Source organism: Heteronotia binoei, chromosome 8 (assembly GCF_032191835.1).
Source record: "Heteronotia binoei isolate CCM8104 ecotype False Entrance Well chromosome 8, APGP_CSIRO_Hbin_v1, whole genome shotgun sequence".
Taxonomy (NCBI): Eukaryota; Metazoa; Chordata; class Lepidosauria; order Squamata; family Gekkonidae; genus Heteronotia; species Heteronotia binoei.
Genome location: NC_083230.1, coordinates 130,453,217 through 130,471,928, shown reverse-complemented (window position 1 = coordinate 130,471,928; position 18,712 = coordinate 130,453,217). Strand labels below are relative to the sequence as shown.

Genomic DNA, 18,712 nt, shown 5'->3' with positions numbered 1-18,712 from the left:
CCCGGTTCTCCCAGATAAGAGAGCTCTGGCTGACCAAGGCCATTCCAGCAGCTGCAAGTGGAGGAGTGGGGAATCAAACCCAGTTCTCCCAGATAAGAGAGCTCTGGCTGACCCAAGGCCATTCCAGCAGTTGCAAGTGGAGGAGGGGGGAATCAAACCCAGTTCTCCCAGATAAGAGAGCTCTGGCTGACCCAAGGCCATTCCAGCAGGTGCAAGTGGAGGAGGGGGGAATCAAACCCAGTTCTCCCAGATAAGAGAACTCTGGCTGACCCAAGGCCATTCCAGCAGGTGCAAGCGGAGGAGTGGGGAATCAAACCCGGTTTTCCCAGATAAGAGAACTCTGGCTGACCCAAGGCCATTCCAGCAGGTGCAAGTGGAGGAGTGGGGAATCAAACCCGGTTCTCCCAGATAAGAGAGCTCTGGCTGACCCAACGCCATTCCAGCAGGTGCAAGTGGAGGAGTGGGGAATCAAACCCGGTTCTCCCAGATAAGAGAGCTATGGCTGACCCAAGGCCATTCCAGCCGCTGCAAGTGGAGGAGGGGGGAATCAAACCCAGTTCTCCCAGATAAGAGAGCTCTGGCTGATCCAAGGCCATTCCAGCAGCTGCAAGTGTAGGAGTGGGGAATCAAACCCGGTTCTCCCAGATAAGAGAGCTCTGGCTGACCAAAGGCCATTCCAGCAGCTGCAAGTGGAGGAGTGGGGAATCAAACCCGGTTCTCCCAGATAAGAGAGCTCTGGCTGACCAAGGCCATTCCAGCAGCTGCAAGTGGAGGAGTGGGGAATCAAACCCGGTTCTCCCAGTTAAGAGAGCTCTGGCTGACCCAAGGCCATTCCAGCAGCTACAAGTGGAGGAGGGGGGAATCAAACCCGGTTCTCCCAGATAAGAGAGCTAGGCTGACCCAAGGCCATTCCAGCAGCTGCAAGTGGAGGAGTGGGGAATCAAACCCGGTTCTCCCAGATAAGAGAGCTCTGGCTGATCCAAGGCCATTCCAGCAGCTGCAAGTGTAGGAGTGGGGAATCAAACCCGGTTCTCCCAGATAAGAGAGCTCTGGCTGACCCAAGGCCATTCCAGCAGCTGCAAGTGGAGGAGTGGGGAATCAAACCCGGTTCTCCCAGATAAGAGAGCTCTGGCTGACCAAGGCCATTCCAGCAGCTGCAAGTGGAGGAGTGGGGAATCAAACCCAGTTCTCCCAGATAAGAGAGCTCTGGCTGACCCAAGGCCATTCCAGCAGTTGCAAGTGGAGGAGGGGGGAATCAAACCCAGTTCTCCCAGATAAGAGAGCTCTGGCTGACCCAAGGCCATTCCAGCAGGTGCAAGTGGAGGAGGGGGGAATCAAACCCAGTTCTCCCAGATAAGAGAACTCTGGCTGACCCAAGGCCATTCCAGCAGGTGCAAGCGGAGGAGTGGGGAATCAAACCCGGTTTTCCCAGATAAGAGAACTCTGGCTGACCCAAGGCCATTCCAGCAGGTGCAAGTGGAGGAGTGGGGAATCAAACCCGGTTCTCCCAGATAAGAGAGCTCTGGCTGACCCAACGCCATTCCAGCAGGTGCAAGTGGAGGAGTGGGGAATCAAACCCGGTTCTCCCAGATAAGAGAGCTATGGCTGACCCAAGGCCATTCCAGCCGCTGCAAGTGGAGGAGGGGGGAATCAAACCCAGTTCTCCCAGATAAGAGAGCTCTGGCTGATCCAAGGCCATTCCAGCAGCTGCAAGTGTAGGAGTGGGGAATCAAACCCGGTTCTCCCAGATAAGAGAGCTCTGGCTGACCAAAGGCCATTCCAGCAGCTGCAAGTGGAGGAGTGGGGAATCAAACCCGGTTCTCCCAGATAAGAGAGCTCTGGCTGACCAAGGCCATTCCAGCAGCTGCAAGTGGAGGAGTGGGGAATCAAACCCGGTTCTCCCAGTTAAGAGAGCTCTGGCTGACCAAAGGCCATTCCAGCAGCTACAAGTGGAGGAGGGGGGAATCAAACCCGGTTCTCCCAGATAAGAGAGCTAGGCTGACCCAAGGCCATTCCAGCAGCTGCAAGTGGAGGAGTGGGGAATCAAACCCGGTTCTCCCAGATAAGAGAGCTCTGGCTGACCCATGGCCATTCCAGCAACTGCAAGTGGAGGAGTGGGGAATCAAACCCGGTTCTCCCAGATAAGAGAGCTCTGGCTGACCCAAGGCCATTCCAGCAGCTGCAAGTGGAGGAGTGGGGAATCAAACCCGGTTCTCCCAGATAAGAGAGCTCTGGCTGACCCAAGGCCATTCCAGCAGGTGCAAGTGGAGGAGTGGGGAATCAAACCCGGTTCTCCCAGATAAGAGAGCTATGGCTGACCCAAGGCCATTCCAGCCGCTGCAAGTGGAGGAGGGGGGAATCAAACCCAGTTCTCCCAAAAAAGAGAGCTCTGGCTGACCCAAGGGCATTCCAGCAGCTGCAAGTGGAGGAGTGGGGAATCAAACCCGGTTCTCCCAGATAAGAGAGCTCTGGCTGACCCAAGGCCATTCCAGCAGCTGCAAGTGGAGGAGTGGGGAATCAAACCCGGTTCTTCCAGCTAAGAGAGCTCTGCTGACCAAGGCCATTCCAGCAGCTGCAAGTGGAGGAGGGGGGAATCAAACCCGGTTCTCCCAGATAAGAGAGCTCTGGCTGACCCAAGGCCATTCCAGCAGCTGCAAGTGGAGGAGGGGGGAATCAAACCCGGTTCTCCCAGATAAGAGAGCTAGGCTGACCCAAGGCCATTCCAGCAGCTGCAAGTGGAGGAGTGGGGAATCAAACCCGGTTCTCCCAGATAAGAGAGCTCTGGCTGACCCAAGGCCATTCCAACAGCTGCAAGTGGAGGCATGGGGAATCCAACCCGGTTCTCCCAGATAAGAGAGCTAGGGCTGACCCAAGGCCATTCCAGCAGCTGCAAGTGGAGGAGTGGGGAATCAAACCCGGTTCTCCCAGATAAGAGAGCTCTGGCTGACCAAGGCCATTCCAGCAGCTGCAAGTGGAGGAGTGGGGAATCAAACCCGGTTCTCCCAGATAAGAGAGCTCTGGCTGACCCAAGGCCATTCCAGCAGCTGCAAGTGAAAGAGTGGGGAATCAAACCCGGTTCTCCCAGATAAGAGAGCTCTGGCTGACCAAGGCCATTCCAGCAGCTGCAAGTGGAGGAGTGGGGAATCAAACCCGGTTCTCCCAGATAAGAGAGCTCTGGCTGACCCAAGGCCATTCCAGCAGCTGCAAGTGGAGGAGAGTGGAATCAAACCCGGTTCTCCCAGATAAGAGAGCTAGGCTGACCCAAGGCCATTCCAGCAGCTGCAAGTGGAGGAGTGGGGAATCAAACCCGGTTCTCCCAGATAAGAGAGCTCTGGCTGACCCAAGGCCATTCCAGCATCTGCAAGTGGAGGAGTGGGGAATCAAACCCGGTTCTCCCAGATAAGAGAGCTCTGGCTGACCCAAGGCCATTCCAGCAGCTGCAAGTGGAGCAGTGGGGAATCAAACCCGGTTCTCCCAGATAAGAGAGCTATGGCTGACCCAAGGCCATTCCAGCCGCTGCAAGTGGAGTTGGAGGGAATCAAACCCAGTTCTCCCAGATAAGAGAGCTCGGGCTGATCCAAGGCCATTCCAGCAGCTGCAAGTGGAGGAGTGGGGAATCAAACCCGGTTCTCCCAGATAAGAGAGCTCTGGCTGACCCAAGGCCATTCCAGCAGCTGCAAGTGGAGGAGTGGGGAATCAAACCCGGTTCTCCCAGATAAGAGAGCTCTGGCTGACCAAGGCCATTCCAGCAGCTGCAAGTGGAGGAGTGGGGAATCAAACCCGGTTCTCCCAGTTAAGAGAGCTCTGGCTGACCCATGTCCATTCCAGCAGCTGCAAGTGGAGGAGGGGGGAATCAAACCCGGTTCTCCCAGATAAGAGAGCTAGGCTGACCCAAGGCCATTCCAGCAGCTGCAAGTGGAGGAGTGGGGAATCAAACCCGGTTCTCCCAGATAAGAGAGCTCTGGCTGACCCATGGCCATTCCAGCAGCTGCAAGTGGAGGAGTGGGGAATCAAACCCGGTTCTCCCAGATAAGAGAGCTCTGGCTGACCCAAGGCCATTCCAGCAGCTGCAAGTGGAGGAGGGGGGAATCAAACCCGGTTCTCCCAGATAAGAGAGCTAGGCTGACCCAAGGCCATTCCAGCAGCTGGAAGTGGAGGAGTGGGGAATCAAACCCGGTTCTCCCAGATAAGAGAGCTCTGGCTGACCCATGGCCATTCCAGCAGCTGCAAGTGGAGGAGTGGGGAATCAAACCCGGTTCTCCCAGATAAGAGAGCTCTGGCTGACACAAGGCCATTCCAGCAGGTGCAAGTGGAGGAGTGGGGAATCAAACCCGGTTCTCCCAGATAAGAGAGCTCTGGCTGACACAAGGCCATTCCAGCAGGTGCAAGTGGAGGAGTGGGGAATCAAACCCGGTTCTCCCAGATAAGAGAGCTCTGGCTGACACAAGGCCATTCCAGCAGGTGCAAGTGGAGGAGTGGGGAATCAAACCCGGTTCTCCCAGATAAGAGAGCTCTGGCTGACACAAGGCCATTCCAGCAGGTGCAAGTGGAGGAGTGGGGAATCAAACCCAGTTCTCCCAGATAAGAGAGCTATGGCTGACCCAAGGCCATTCCAGCAGCTGCAAGTGGAAGAGTGGGGAATCAAACCCAGTTCTCCCAGATAAGAGAGCTATGGCTGACCGAAGGCCATTCCAGCAGCTGCAAGTGGAGGAGGGGGAATCAAACCCGGTTCTCCCAGATAAGAGAGCTCTGGCTGACCCAAGGGCATTCCAGCAGCTGCAAGTGGGGGAGTGGGGAATCAAACCCGATTCTCCAGATAAGAGAGCTCTGGCTGACCCAAGGCCATTCCAGTAGCTGCAAGTGGAGGAGTGGGGAATCAAACCCAGTTCTCCCAGATAAGAGAGCTCTGGTGACCCAAGGCCATTCCAGCAGGTGCAAGTGGAGGAGTGGGGAATCAAACCCAGTTCTCCCAGATAAGAGATCTCTGGCTGACCCAAGGCCATTCCAGCAGGTGCAAGTGGAGGAGGGGGGAATCAAACCCAGTTCTCCCAGATAAGAGAACTCTGGCTGACCCAAGGCCATTCCAGCAGGTGCAAGCGGAGGAGTGGGGAATCAAACCCGGTTCTCCCAGATAAGAGAACTCTGGCTGACCCAAGGCCATTCCAGCAGGTGCAAGTGGAGGAGTGGGGAATCAAACCCGGTTCTCCCAGATAAGAGAGCTCTGGCTGACCCAAGGCCATTCCAGCAGCTGCAAGTGGAGGAGGGGGGAATCAAACCCAGTTCTCCCAGATAAGAGAGCTCTGGCTGATCCAAGGCCATTCCAGCAGCTGCAAGTGGAGGAGTGGGGAATCAAACCCGGTTCTCCCAGTTAAGAGAGCTCTGGCTGACCCAAGGCCATTGCAGCAGCTGCAAGTGGAGGAGGGGGGAATCAAACCCGGTTCTCCCAGATAAGAGAGCTAGGCTGACCCAAGGCCATTCCAGCAGCTGCAAGTGGAGGAGGGGGGAATCAAACCCGGTTCTCCCAGATAAGAGAGCTCTGGCTGACCCAAGGCCATTTCAGTAGCTGCAAGTGGAGGAGTGGGGAATCAAACCCGGTTCTCCCAGATAAGAGAGCTCTGGCTGACCCAAGGCCATTCCAGCAGCTGCAAGTGGAGGAGTGGGGAATCAAACCCGGTTCTCCCAGATAAGAGAGCTCTGGCTGACCCAAGGCCATTCCAGCAGCTGCAAGTGGAAAAGTGGGGAATCAAACCCGGTTCTCCCAGATAAGAGAGCTCTGGTGACCCAAGGCCATTCCAGCAGGTGCAAGTGGAGGAGTGGGGAATCAAACCCAGTTCTCCCAGATAAGAGAGCTCTGGCTGACCCAAGGCCATTCCAGCAGGTGCAAGTGGAGGAGGGGGGAATCAAACCCAGTTCTCCCAGATAAGAGAACTCTGGCTGACCCAAGGCCATTCCAGCAGGTGCAAGCGGAGGAGTGGGGAATCAAACCCGGTTCTCCCAGATAAGAGAACTCTGGCTGACCCAAGGCCATTCCAGCAGGTGCAAGTGGAGGAGTGGGGAATCAAACCCGGTTCTCCCAGATAAGAGAGCTCTGGCTGACCCAAGGCCATTCCAGCAGCTGCAAGTGGAGGAGGGGGGAATCAAACCCAGTTCTCCCAGATAAGAGAGCTCTGGCTGATCCAAGGCCATTCCAGCAGCTGCAAGTGGAGGAGTGGGGAATCAAACCCGGTTCTCCCAGTTAAGAGAGCTCTGGCTGACCCAAGGCCATTCCAGCAGCTGCAAGTGGAGGAGGGGGGAATCAAACCCGGTTCTCCCAGATAAGAGAGCTAGGCTGACCCAAGGCCATTCCAGCAGCTGCAAGTGGAGGAGGGGGGAATCAAACCCGGTTCTCCCAGATAAGAGAGCTCTGGCTGACCCAAGGCCATTTCAGTAGCTGCAAGTGGAGGAGTGGGGAATCAAACCCGGTTCTCCCAGATAAGAGAGCTCTGGCTGACCCAAGGCCATTCCAGCAGCTGCAAGTGGAGGAGTGGGGAATCAAACCCGGTTCTCCCAGTTAAGAGAGCTCTGGCTGACCCAAGGCCATTGCAGCAGCTGCAAGTGGAGGAGGGGGGAATCAAACCCGGTTCTCCCAGATAAGAGAGCTAGGCTGACCCAAGGCCATTCCAGCAGCTGCAAGTGGAGGAGGGGGGAATCAAACCCGGTTCTCCCAGATAAGAGAGCTCTGGCTGACCCAAGGCCATTTCAGTAGCTCCAAGTGGAGGAGTGGGGAATCAAACCCGGTTCTCCCAGATAAGAGAGCTCTGGCTGACCCAAGGCCATTCCAGCAGCTGCAAGTGGAGGAGTGGGGAATCAAACCCGGTTCTCCCAGATAAGAGAGCTCTGGCTGACCCAAGGCCATTCCAGCAGCTGCAAGTGGAAAAGTGGGGAATCAAACCCGGTTCTCCCAGATAAGAGAGCTCTGGTGACCCAAAGCCATTCCAGCAGGTGCAAGTGGAGGGGGGGGGAATCAAACCCAGTTCTCCCAAATAAGAGAGCTCTGGCTGATCCAAGGCCATTCCAGCAGCTGCAAGTGGAGGAGTGGGGAATCAAACCCGGTTCTCCCAGAAAAGAGAGCTCTGGCTGACCCAAGGCCATTCCAGCAGCTGCAAGTGGAGGAGTGGGGAATCAAACCCGGTTCTCCCAGCTAAGAGAGCTCTGGCTGACCAAGGCCATTCCAGCAGCTGCAAGTGGAGGAGGGGGGAATCAAACCTGGTTCTCCCAGATAAGAGAGCTCTGGCTGACCCAAGGCCATTCCAGCAGCTGCAAGTGGAGGAGGGGGGATTCAAACCCGGTTCTCCCAGATAAGACAGCTAGGCTGACCCAAGGCCATTCCAGCAGCTGCAAGTGGAGGCATGGGGAATCCAACCCGGTTCTCCCAGATAAGAGAGCTCTGGCTGACCAAGGCCATTCCAGCAGCTGCAAGTGGAGGAGTGGGGAATCAAACCCGGTTCTCCCAGATAAGAGAGCTCTGGCTGACCAAGGCCATTGCAGCAGCTGCAAGTGGAGGAGTGGGGAATCAAACCCGGTTCTCCCAGATAAGAGAGCTCTGGCTGACCCAAGGCCATTCCAGCAGCTGCAAGTGGAGGAGTGGGGAATCAAACCCGGTTCTCCCAGATAAGAGAGCTCTGGCTGACCAAGGCCATTCCAGCAGCTGCAAGTGGAGGAGTGGGGAATCAAACCCGGTTCTCCCAGATAAGAGAGCTCTGGCTGACCCAAGGCCATTCCAGCAGCTGCAAGTGGAGGAGGGTGGAATCAAACCCGGTTCTCCCAGATAAGAGAGCTAGGCTGACCCAAGGCCATTCCAGCAGCTGCAAGTGGAGGAGTGGGGAATCAAACCCGGTTCTCCCAGATAAGAGAGCTCTGGCTGACCCAAGGCCATTCCAGCAGCTGCAAGTGGAGGAGTGGGGAATCAAACCCGGTTCTCCCAGATAAGAGAGCTCTGGCTGACCCAAGGCCATTCCAGCAGGTGCAAGTGGAGGAGTGGGGAATCAAACCCGGTTCTCCCAGATAAGAGAGCTATGGCTGACCCAAGGCCATTCCAGCCGCTGCAAGTGGAGGAGGGGGGTATCAAACCCGGTTCTCCCAGATAAGAGAGCTCTGGCTGACCCAAGGCCATTCCAGCTGCTGCAAGTGGAGGAGTGGGGAATCAAACCCGGTTCTCCCAGATAAGAGAGCTCTGGCTGACCCAAGGCCATTCCAGCAGCTGCAAGTGGAGGAGTGGGGAATCAAACCCGGTTCTCCCAGATAAGAGAGCTCTGGCTGACCAAGGCCATTCCAGCAGCTGCAAGTGGAGGAGTGGGGAATCAAACCCGGTTCTCCCAGATAAGAGAGCTCTGGCTGACCCAAGGCCATTCCAGCAGCTGCAAGTGGAGGAGGGGGGAATCAAACCCGGTTCTCCCAGATAAGAGAGCTAGGCTGACCCAAGGCCATTCCAGCAGCTGCAAGTGGAGGAGTGGGGAATCAAACCCGGTTCTCCCAGATAAGAGAGCTCTGGCTGACCCAAGGCCATTCCAGCAGCTGCAAGTGGAGGCATGGGGAATCCAACCCGGTTCTCCCAGATAAGAGAGCTAGGGCTGACCCAAGGCCATTCCAGCAGCTGCAAGTGGAGGAGGGGGGAATCAAACCCGGTTCTCCCAGATAAGAGAGCTCTGGCTGACCAAGGCCATTCCAGCAGCTGCAAGTGGAGGAGTGGGGAATCAAACCCTGTTCTCCCAGATAAGAGAGCTCTGGCTGACCAAGGCCATTCCAGCAGCTGCAAGTGGAGGAGTGGGGAATCAAACCCGGTTCTCCCAGATAAGAGAGCTCTGGCTGACCCAAGGCCATTCCAGCAGCTGCAAGTGGAGGAGGGGGGAATCAAACCCGGTTCTCCCAGATAAGAGAGCTCTGGCTGACCCAAGGCCATTCCAGCAGGTGCCAGTGTAGGAGTGGGGAATCAAACCTTGTTCTCCCAGATAAGAGTCTGCGCACTTCACCACTACACCAAACTGGTTCTCAATAATACAAACCAGGGCTTTTTTTAAATAGCAGGAATGCCCAGGAACGCAGTTCCGGCTGGCTTGGCATCAGAGAATGCGGCCTTATTTGTAAATGAGTTCCTGCTGGGCTTTTTCTACCCAAAAAAGCCATGAAAACAAGCTGAAATGTCTTCCAGGCAACTCTGCACAGGCTGCCTTTACGTGAGGAGCTGACAAAAGAGGCTGGATGGCCATGCCACACCATTCCATCTGTAATATGCAAACTGCTATCTTGGGTTGCCTCAACCTGCCTCAGGGATGTGCAGGTGAGAGAGAGGATTTAACCCTTCAACAGCTTCTCAAATGTTAATGATCAAAACTGTTCCCTCTACCAGGGGTGGCCAACAGTAGCTCTCCAGACGTTTTTGCCTACAACACCCATCAGCCCCAGCCAGTGGCCAACAGCAGCTGTCCAGATGTTTTTTGCCTACCACTCCCATCAGCCCCAGCCAGAATGGCCGGTGGCTGGGGCTTATGGGAGTTGTTGGCAAAAAATATCTGGAGAGCTACCGTTGGCCACCCCTGCCCTATACTATTAACATTTTAAAGGAGAAAGGAAAAAAAAGTTCCCATTTAAAAAGCTAAAAACAATGCAGGGAGCCCGGTTTTCGTTCTTGAAATCAAGTGAATTGGGCAGAACCCCCCCTCCCTCCCTTTCTCACACAGCGCAAAAGCAAATGGAAGCGGGAATCTAAATTTTCTGGATGTCTGTGTTTGATGGAACCTTTGTGCCCTTCAGGGGATTCTCTTGAAGATTCAGAGCACTTCACACGCACGCATAAGTGGCAATTAAAATGAAAGCGATAATTAGAATTGTTACACTGCGTTGGCAGAGAAATTAGAACCACTTCTTTCGAGCCTGGCTGCTACATGCACGTAAGTCCTCATTTCGTGAAGCCATCAGTGAGCAATAGACCTCTCAGGGGAGACTCCCTCTTTAATGGGATAATTGCCCCCTATCCTATGAAGAAGTCTGTGCCAATTAGCTTGTATGGCAATTATTTTCTTGAGCGATGTGGCCACAGAGACTTCCAAAAGATCTATTTAAATAATACCCACTGAGAGGGCAAACTGATCTGTGTAGTACAATAATGATGAGTACTTTGTTCAACCTTGTACCAGCAAGGCCAAGTAGGAACTTCAGTGAGCTAATGATCTTTTACTGGAAAAACAAAACAAAACGCTACTCTTTTTTTTAGGCATGATAGTAAAAAATGGATACTAGTTAACCCTATAAATACTGGGGAAGCCCAAGCCAGGGAGATCAGAGCTCCTAACACAGGGGTGGCCAACAGTAGCTCTCCAGATGTTTTTTGCCTACAACTCCCATCAGCCCCAGCCATCAGCCATGCTGTCTGGGGCTGATGGGAGTTGTAGGCAAAAAACATCTGGAGAGCTACCGTCGGCCACCCTTGGCCTAACAGTTTTCAAGCACAATCAAATATACGAAGATAAAGTTGGAGTCTAAGTTTAGGACAAAGCAGGGACTCAAAAGGTCTCAAATTGTCTACATTATGTTATATGCTACTTTGCTTTTCAACCCTGTCTGTTAAGTTTGAATGGTTGTGGAATTCTAGCAGGAGCTCCTTTGCATATTGGGCCACACACCCCTGATGTAGCCAATCCTCCTGGAGCTCTCAGTAGGCTCTGTATGAAGAGCCCTGTAAGGAATTCTAGCAGGACCTCCTTTGCATATTAGGCCACACACCCCTGATGCAGCCAATCCTCCTGGAGCTTCCAGCAGGCCCTGTACGAGGAGCCCTGTAAGGAATTCTAGCAGGACCTCCTTTGCCTATTAGGCCACACACCCCTGATGCAGCCAATCCTCCTGGAGCTTCCAGCAAGCCCTGTAAGAAGAGCCCTGTAAGGAATTCTAGCAGGACCTCCTTTGCCTATTAGGCCACAGCCCCCTGATGCAGCCAATCCTCCTGGAGCTTCCAGCAGGCCCTGTACGAAGAGCCCTATAAGGAATTCTAGCAGGACCTCCTTTGCCTATTAGGCCACACACCCCTGATGCAGCCAATCCTCCTGGAGCTTCCAGCAGGCCCTGTGCGAAGAGCCCTGTAAGGAATTCTAGCAGGACCTCCTTTGCCTATTAGGCCACACCCCCCTGATGCAGCCAATCCTCCTGGAGCTTCCAGCAGGCCCTGTACGAGGAGCCCTGTAAGGAATTCTAGCAGCACCTCCTTTGCATATTGGGCCACACCCCCCTGATGCAGCCAATCCTCCAGGAGCTTACAAAAAAAAAGAGCCCTGTAAGTTCTTGGAGGATTGGCTACATCAGGGGTGTGTGACCTAATATGCAAAGGAGCTCCCGTTAGAATTCCACCCATTTTCCTCCCATTTCACTGCATCTGAAGAAGTGTGTGTGTGTGTATCCCTTATGTTTTGTTGTTTTGTTATACTTCAGTCGCACAGTCGAGTTTGACTCTTTGCGATCCCATGGACCGAGTCCCGCCAGGCCTTCTTGTCTTCCGTCATCCTCCGAAGTCAGTTACTGGGCTCTAACTTTATTCTGTTGCTTCAAACCAACATGGCTTCCCACCTGGATGAATAGATGAGGTTTAACGCAAATCATATTTCAAATAACCATCCTAGAATGCTTTGGGAAGCTTTAGAAGGCCAATATACAGAGAGAGAGAGACAGAAATCTTACCTACATCCTCTTGACGGCTCTCCCACAGAAACCTAATCAGCTCTCTGCAATGGTTTTTATAGATAAAAGTCTGTGCCACCAGCTTTGATAAATCTTTACAATTTGCAACAGTGGGAGGACTTCTGGAGTTCTGGCCCTGCTGATGGATCTCCTGAGGGCACATGGTTATTGGCCACTGTGTGACACAGAGTGTTAGACTGGATAGGCCATTGGCCTGATCCAACATGACTTCTCTTATGTTCTTATGTCCGGGGTAGTAATGTTCTGTATTCTTGGTGCTGGGGGCGGTGGGGGTACAGTGGGAGGGCTTCTAGTGTCCTGATGGCACCTGGGTTTTGGCCACTGTGTGATACAGAGTGTTGGACTGGATGGGCCATGGGCCTGATCCAACATGGCTTCCCTTATGTTCCTATGCAACACAGAGTGTTGGACTGGAGGGGCCACTGGCCTGATCCAACATGGCTTCCCTTATGTTCCTATGCAACACAGAGTGTTGGACTGGATGGGCCATGGGCCTGATCCAACATGGCTTCCCTTATGTTCCTATGCAACACAGAGTGTTGGACTGGAGGGACCACTGGCCTGATCCAACAGGGCTTCTCTTATGTGACACAGAGTGTTGGACTGGAGGGGCTGCTGGCCTGATCCAACATGGCTTCTCTTATGTTCTTATGTGACACAGAGTGTTGGACTGGATGGGCCACTGGCCTGATCCAACAGGGCTTCTCTTATGTTCTTATGTGACACAGAGTGTTGGACTGGAGGGGCCACTGGCCTGATCCAACAGGGCTTCTCTTAAGTGACACAGAGTGTTGGACTGGAGGGGCTGCTGGCCTGATCCAACAGGGCTTCTCTTATGTGACACAGAGTGTTGGACTGGAGGGGCCATTGGCCTGATCCAAGGGGGCTTCTCTTATGTTCTTATGTGACACAGAGTGTTGGACTGGATGGGCCATTGGCCTGATCCAACATGACTTCTGTTATGTTCTTATATGTCTGGGAGAGTGGTGCTTTGTCTTCCTGGTGCTTGGGGGGCAACAGTGGGAGGGCTTCTGGCCCTGCTGGTGGACCTCATGAGGGCACCTGAATTTTGGCCACTATGTGACACAGAGTGTTGGGCTGGGTGGGCCACTGTCTAGACCCAGCATGGCTTCTCTTATGTTCAGGTATTTCCCAACCCAGAGCTGGCAACCCTACTCCATGGTAGCAGCCCATTGGCTGGGATCTTGCCCAGGAAGTGTGAAGGTTCGTCCCTCCCTGCTTTAGAACACTCACCACGAAATCGGGGTCTGTGTCCCAGTCGTCTCCTTCAGCCTCCACCTTCACGGACACATTGTGGCCCACTGCCGCCTTCCACATCTGGAGCAGGTGAGAGCACAAGGGGGGAGAGTCAAGCCAAGTTTCTCATGAGGTAGATTCTCAATTAGCCCTCCCTGATGAAGATGTTTGATGAGTGAAACGTGCAGAATACGCTGGCAATCCATGTTGAGGGTATATTGGGACGCCTGATCACCACATCTTTGGATATATTATAGACTTTGAAACGCTAGAGACTTTTGGCACAAGCACATTGTAATTGTTGGGAAAACAAGATTGTGAGCTTATACATCAGAAGTGGCCAAACTTGCTTCACGTAAGAGCCACATAGAATTAACATCAGATGTCTGAGAGCGGCAAGTCATGAATGTCAGATGTTTGAGAGCCGGAAGGAAGGAAGGAAGGAAGGAAGGAAGGAAGGAAGGAAGGAAGGAAGGAAGGAAGGAAGGAAGGAAGGAAGGAAGGAAGGAAGATGATGGAGGAGGATGGATGGATGTGGCAGGGAAGAGGGAGGGAGAGGTGGAAAGAAACTGTACGAAGAGCCCTGTAAGGAATTCTAGCAGGACCTCCTTTGCATATTAGGCCACACCTCCTGATGTAGCCAATCCTCTTGGAGCTTACAGCAAGCCCTGGACTAAGAGCCCTGCAAGCTCTTGGAGGATTGGCTACATCAGGGGGGTGTGGCCTAATAGGCAAAGGAGTTCCTGCTACAAGAAAAGCTCTGTTCGTCATGAATTTTCATTCTTTTCCAGTACTTATAAGAAGCCTTGAAGGGCCGGCTGGTGCAGAGCTTGTGGGTCAGCAGGCTCCTCCCATCACAGGAGTTAAAGTTTGTAAATGCTTTTTTAAAAAACAGTGTGAATAACTGCGGAGGCTTCCTTTGGGCTCAGCGAGGACAGATGGGTTACGAAGGTTCTGAATAAATGAATCCCCAACCCCCCAGCAATCCAACTAGGGCTGCTAACGTCTCACCAGCGGCCACAACCCACTAGCCGGGGGGACCCCTGTCCCCAAAGAGCTTGTTGGCATGGACCGTCCCGGGGGCAATGACGTCCCCGTGTAGTGACATCATGGAGCTGGGGAAGTTCTAGGACTCGTACTAAAATCTCAGTGGTACCATAGAGATTTACTGCGAATCCTAGAGTGTTTCCAGTGTGATGCTCTAGGAATCGTGGTAAAGCTCTATGGTACTATAGTGCTTTGGTGCGAGCCCTAGAGCATCCCTAGCATGATGTCACCCAGAAGTGGCTCAGTGGCAAAGCATCTGCTTGGTAAGCAGAAGGTCCCAGGTTCAATCCCTGGCATCTCCAAAAAAGGATCCAGGCAAATAGGTGTGAAAAACCTCAGCTTGAGAACCTGAAGAGCCGCTGCCAGTCTGAGTAGACAAGACTGACTTGGATGGACCAAGCATCTGATTCAGTATAAGGCAGCTTCATATGTTCATATGTCATGCCTGGGATGCTCTAGGATCCACGCTAAAAACTTTTTACCATAGAGTTGTACAGCAAATCCTAGAGCGTTTCCAGTGTGATGCAGCGGCAGAGGGGTTTGCGGCCAACTACTGCAAGGGGTGGAGGCTTGAAATCTCTCCCTCGGACTGCTCAAAATGTATTTTCCTGTCTCTCTGGTTGTCCATAAAGAGGCTGAGAGTTGATCGATGGACCCCTGATAGAAATCCCAGAAAAGGTCTTGGAGCAATGTTCCCTCTAAGCTGCAGAGTCTTGTGAGCCAAAATTCTACTTCGTGAGCTACCGACATTAACGTTGTGGGCTGCTGCATCAATGATTGTGCTCTGGGGCCATTTTTCCTGAGCTGAGACAAAAAATGTGCGAGCTGGAGGCGACACAATCGTGAGGCAGCTCACACTAACTCAGCGGAGAAGGAACAGTGGCTTGGAGCTGCCTCCAGGGAAAGAGAGGCTATTGGGTCCGGCATTCCTCTGGAGAGTTTTGGGAGAGGCCGGGAGCATTTCTACCTGTGCTTCGAGGAACTGCTTTTGAAAGCTGGGCACCGACATTTCTGCTGAAAACATTTCCCTGCGTTTATTAGCCATACTCTCCACACTTGCTAAATCTGAATGTTACTAAATAAGGGGGTCATGAGGGAGACACCAGCCGTTTCTATGATCCATCTGAAGCAGGCAAACACCAAAAGCCACCTTCCGTCTCTGAGTTGCCAGCGAGGAGCATGCAGGCTGCCCTTCCAAACACTTCTCAGCTTCTGAGCCCTCCGAGGGAATGACAACATTAAAGAAGCCAAGCTGCGTCACAGGGGCCCACAACCAGTGACCAGTCAGGCTTTTCTCTTTTTTTGAGTGGGCATCAACGTGGCAGATGAGGTTCAATGTGGCCAAGTGCAAAGTAATACACATTGGGGCCAAGAATCCCAGCTACAAATACAAGTTGATGGGGTGTGAACTGGCAGAGACTGACCAAGAGAGAGATCGTGGGGTCGTGGTAGATAACCCACTGAAAATGTCAAGACAGTGTGCGTTTGCAATAAAAAAGGCCAACGCCATGCTGGGAATTATTAGGAAGGGAATTGAAAACAAAGCAGCCAGTATCATAATGCCCTTGTATGTATCATAATGCCCTTGTATGGTGCGGACTCATTTGGAATACTGTGTGCAATTCTGGTCGCCGCACCTCAAAAAGGATATTATAGCATTGGAGAAAGTTCAGAAAAGGGCAACTAAAATGATTAAAGGGCTGGAACACCTTCCCTATGAAGAAAGGTTGAAACGCTTAGGGCTCTTTAGCTTGGAGAAACGTTGACTGAGGGGTGACATGATAGAGGTTTACAAGATAATGCATGGGATGGAGAAAGTAGAGAAAGAAGTACTTTTCTCCCTTTCTCACAATACAAGAACTCGTGGGCATTCGATGAAATTGCTGCGCAGTTGGGTTAAAACGGATAAAAGGAAGTACTTCTTCACCCAAAGGGTGATTAACATGTGCAATTCACTGCCACAGGAGGTGGTGGCGGCTACAAGCATAGCCAGCTTTAAGAGGGGATTGGATAAAAATATAGAGCAGAGTTCCATCAGTGGCTATTAGCCACAGTATATATATATATATGTGTGTGTGTGTGTGTATACACACACACATATATTGGCCACTGTGTGACACAGAGTGTTGGACTGAAGGGGCCACTGGCCTGATCCAACATGGCTTCTGTTCTTATGTGACACAGAGTGTTGGACTGGAGGGGCCATTGCCCTAATCCAACATGGCTTCTCTTATGTTCTTATTAGTTTCAGAAAAAGTAAGGGTAGGGGATAGGGGGGAATAGAGAGCACTATACATTTTGATCTTATTCTGCATAGCGATACTTTCAGAAAATACAAGCTTACATCTACAATACTTTCTTTACCTAAATTGTCCCATATTATTATCTCTGAACTAAACATCATCAACAGTATAAAAAAATTATATTATAAATCTTTTAGTTATCTATTAGTTTTGACAATTCCAGTAAAGGCAATTTTGTCATATAAAATACCGGAAAAAAGGGAGAAATAAGTTCACACCAAAGAATCTTAAGAGTCTTGAGTGTTTAACAAGGCATAAAATTTCATCCAGTATTTTCTTGCTTCTTCCTTAGATCTCCCAGCCAACAGCTTTTCTTTGGAGGGATGATACCTCCCTCTCAGCTGTGGAGTCTTGTGAGCAAAAATTTATAGAATCCTAGAGTTAGAAGGGACCTCCAAGGTCATCTAGTCCAACCCCCTGCACAATGCAGGAAATTCACAAATGCCTCCCCCTAAATTCACAGGATCCTCATCGCTATTAGATGGCCATCTAGCCTCTGTTGAAATATCTCCAAGGAAGGAAAGCCCACCACCTTCCCAGGAGGAAGCCTGTTCCACTGAGGAACCGCTCTACACTCACAAACCCCTCCCTATAAATTCACAGAATCTTCATCGCTGTCAGATGGCCATCTAGCCTCTGTTGAAAAACCTCCAAAGAAGGAGAGCCCACCTCCTCCCAAGGAGGAAGCCTGTTCCACTGAGGAACCACTCTAAACTCAAAAACCTCTTCCCCTGAATTCACAGGATCCTCATCGCTGTCAGATGGCCATCTAGTCTCTGTCGAAAAATCTCTAAGGAAGGAGAGCCCACCACCTCCCAAGGAGGAAGCCTGTTCCACTGAGGAACTGCTCTAAACTCACAAACACCTTCCCCTAAATTCACAGGATCTTCATTGCTATCAGATGGCCATCTAGCCTCTGTTGAAAAACCTCCAAAGAAGGAGAGCCCACCACCTCCCAAGGAGGAAGCCTGTACCACCGAGGAACCGCTCTAACGGTCAGGAAGTGCTTCCTAATCCTAGAATCCTAGAGTTTAAGGGACCTCCAGGGTCATCTAGTCCACCCCCCTGCATTATGCAGGAAACTCACAAACGCCTCCCCCTAAATCCACAGGATCTGCTGGCGTTAAAAGTTGTGAGCGACTGCATAACTTGGTATGCTCTGGGGCCCCCCCTTCCAGAGTGAAGACAAAAATGCGTTGAGCCAGAGGCTAAAAAGCTGTGAGCTACTCACGCTAACTCAGCTTTGAGAGAACGTTGGATGGTGCCTCCTAGTCAGGAGAGAAGAGGGGCTGCAAAGAACTTGGGGTCTCTTCTCGTGGACACATCAGAGGTGCTCTGACCCCTTTCTGGATGCGGGCGCCCTGTCCTAAGATGTGAGCAGCAGCGAGTGAGGCAAGATGCACTGCCAAGTTAGCCTCACAGCTGCAGCCATTCCAAACTGGGGAGGGGGCCCTGCTAGGAAGTCTCTTAGCATGAGTACAGCTTGGTTGAGCCCCGACCTCTGTGGAGGGAGCCACGTGCGACTTTCACACATATTGTGCAGCTCTTGGAGCCCCCACATCAGGCAGCTTGGAGAAGGCATTTGTCTCTTTAAATCACTTCTCCAAGCCAAGCCAGATGGCAGCTTGGAGAAGGCGCTGAAAGTTAAAAGTTGTTTTCTTTCCACCTCCCCCCCCCCAATCTATCTTCCTTCCTCCCCTTCCTCCCTGTCTAGCGGCTCTCAAACCTCTGATGTTTGCATCTTGTGGCTAAACGCTTGGGGCTCTTTAGCTCGGATAAATGTCGACTGCGGGGTGACATGAGAGAGGTTTACAAGATGATGCACGGGATGGAGAAGGTAGAGAAAGAAGTACTTTTCTCCCTTTCTCACAATACGAGAACTCGTGGGCATTCGATGAAATTGCTGAGCAGTCGGGTTAGAACGGATAAAAAGAAGTCTTTCTTCACCTAAAGGGTGATTAACATGTGGAATTCACTGCCACTAGAGGTGGTGGCGGCTACAAGCATAGACAGCTTCAAGGGGGGGTTGGATAAGCATCTGGAGCAGAGGTCCATCAGTGGCTATTAGCCACAGCTTATTGTTGGAACTCTCTGTCTGGGGCAGTGATGCTCTATATTCTGGGTGCTGGGGGGGTGGGCAATATGGAAGAGCTTCTAGCCCCACTTGTGAACCTTTGTGTTTTTTTGGCCACTGTGTAACACAGAGTGTTGGACTGGATGGGCCATTGGCCTGATCCAACATGGCTTCTCTTATATTCTTCTGTCTGGGGCAGTGATGCTCTGTATTCTTGGTGCTTGGGGGCGAGTGCACAGTGGGAGGGCTTCTAGTGTCCTGGCCCCACTGGTGGACCTCCTGATGGCACCTGCTTTATTTGGCC

General features: G+C 52.3%; 1 protein-coding gene across 1 annotated transcript in view; it reads right to left on the bottom strand.

The window, feature by feature from the left end:
- Positions 1 to 18,712, bottom strand: part of LOC132575954 (src substrate cortactin-like) — a 55,507-nt gene that overhangs the window by 36,116 nt on the left and 679 nt on the right. Inside the window, exon 2 of the mRNA XM_060244643.1 lies at positions 12,982 to 13,065. Within this exon, the coding sequence (XP_060100626.1) occupies positions 12,982 to 13,065 (84 nt within the window). The remainder of the gene's footprint in view (positions 1 to 12,981; positions 13,066 to 18,712) is intronic.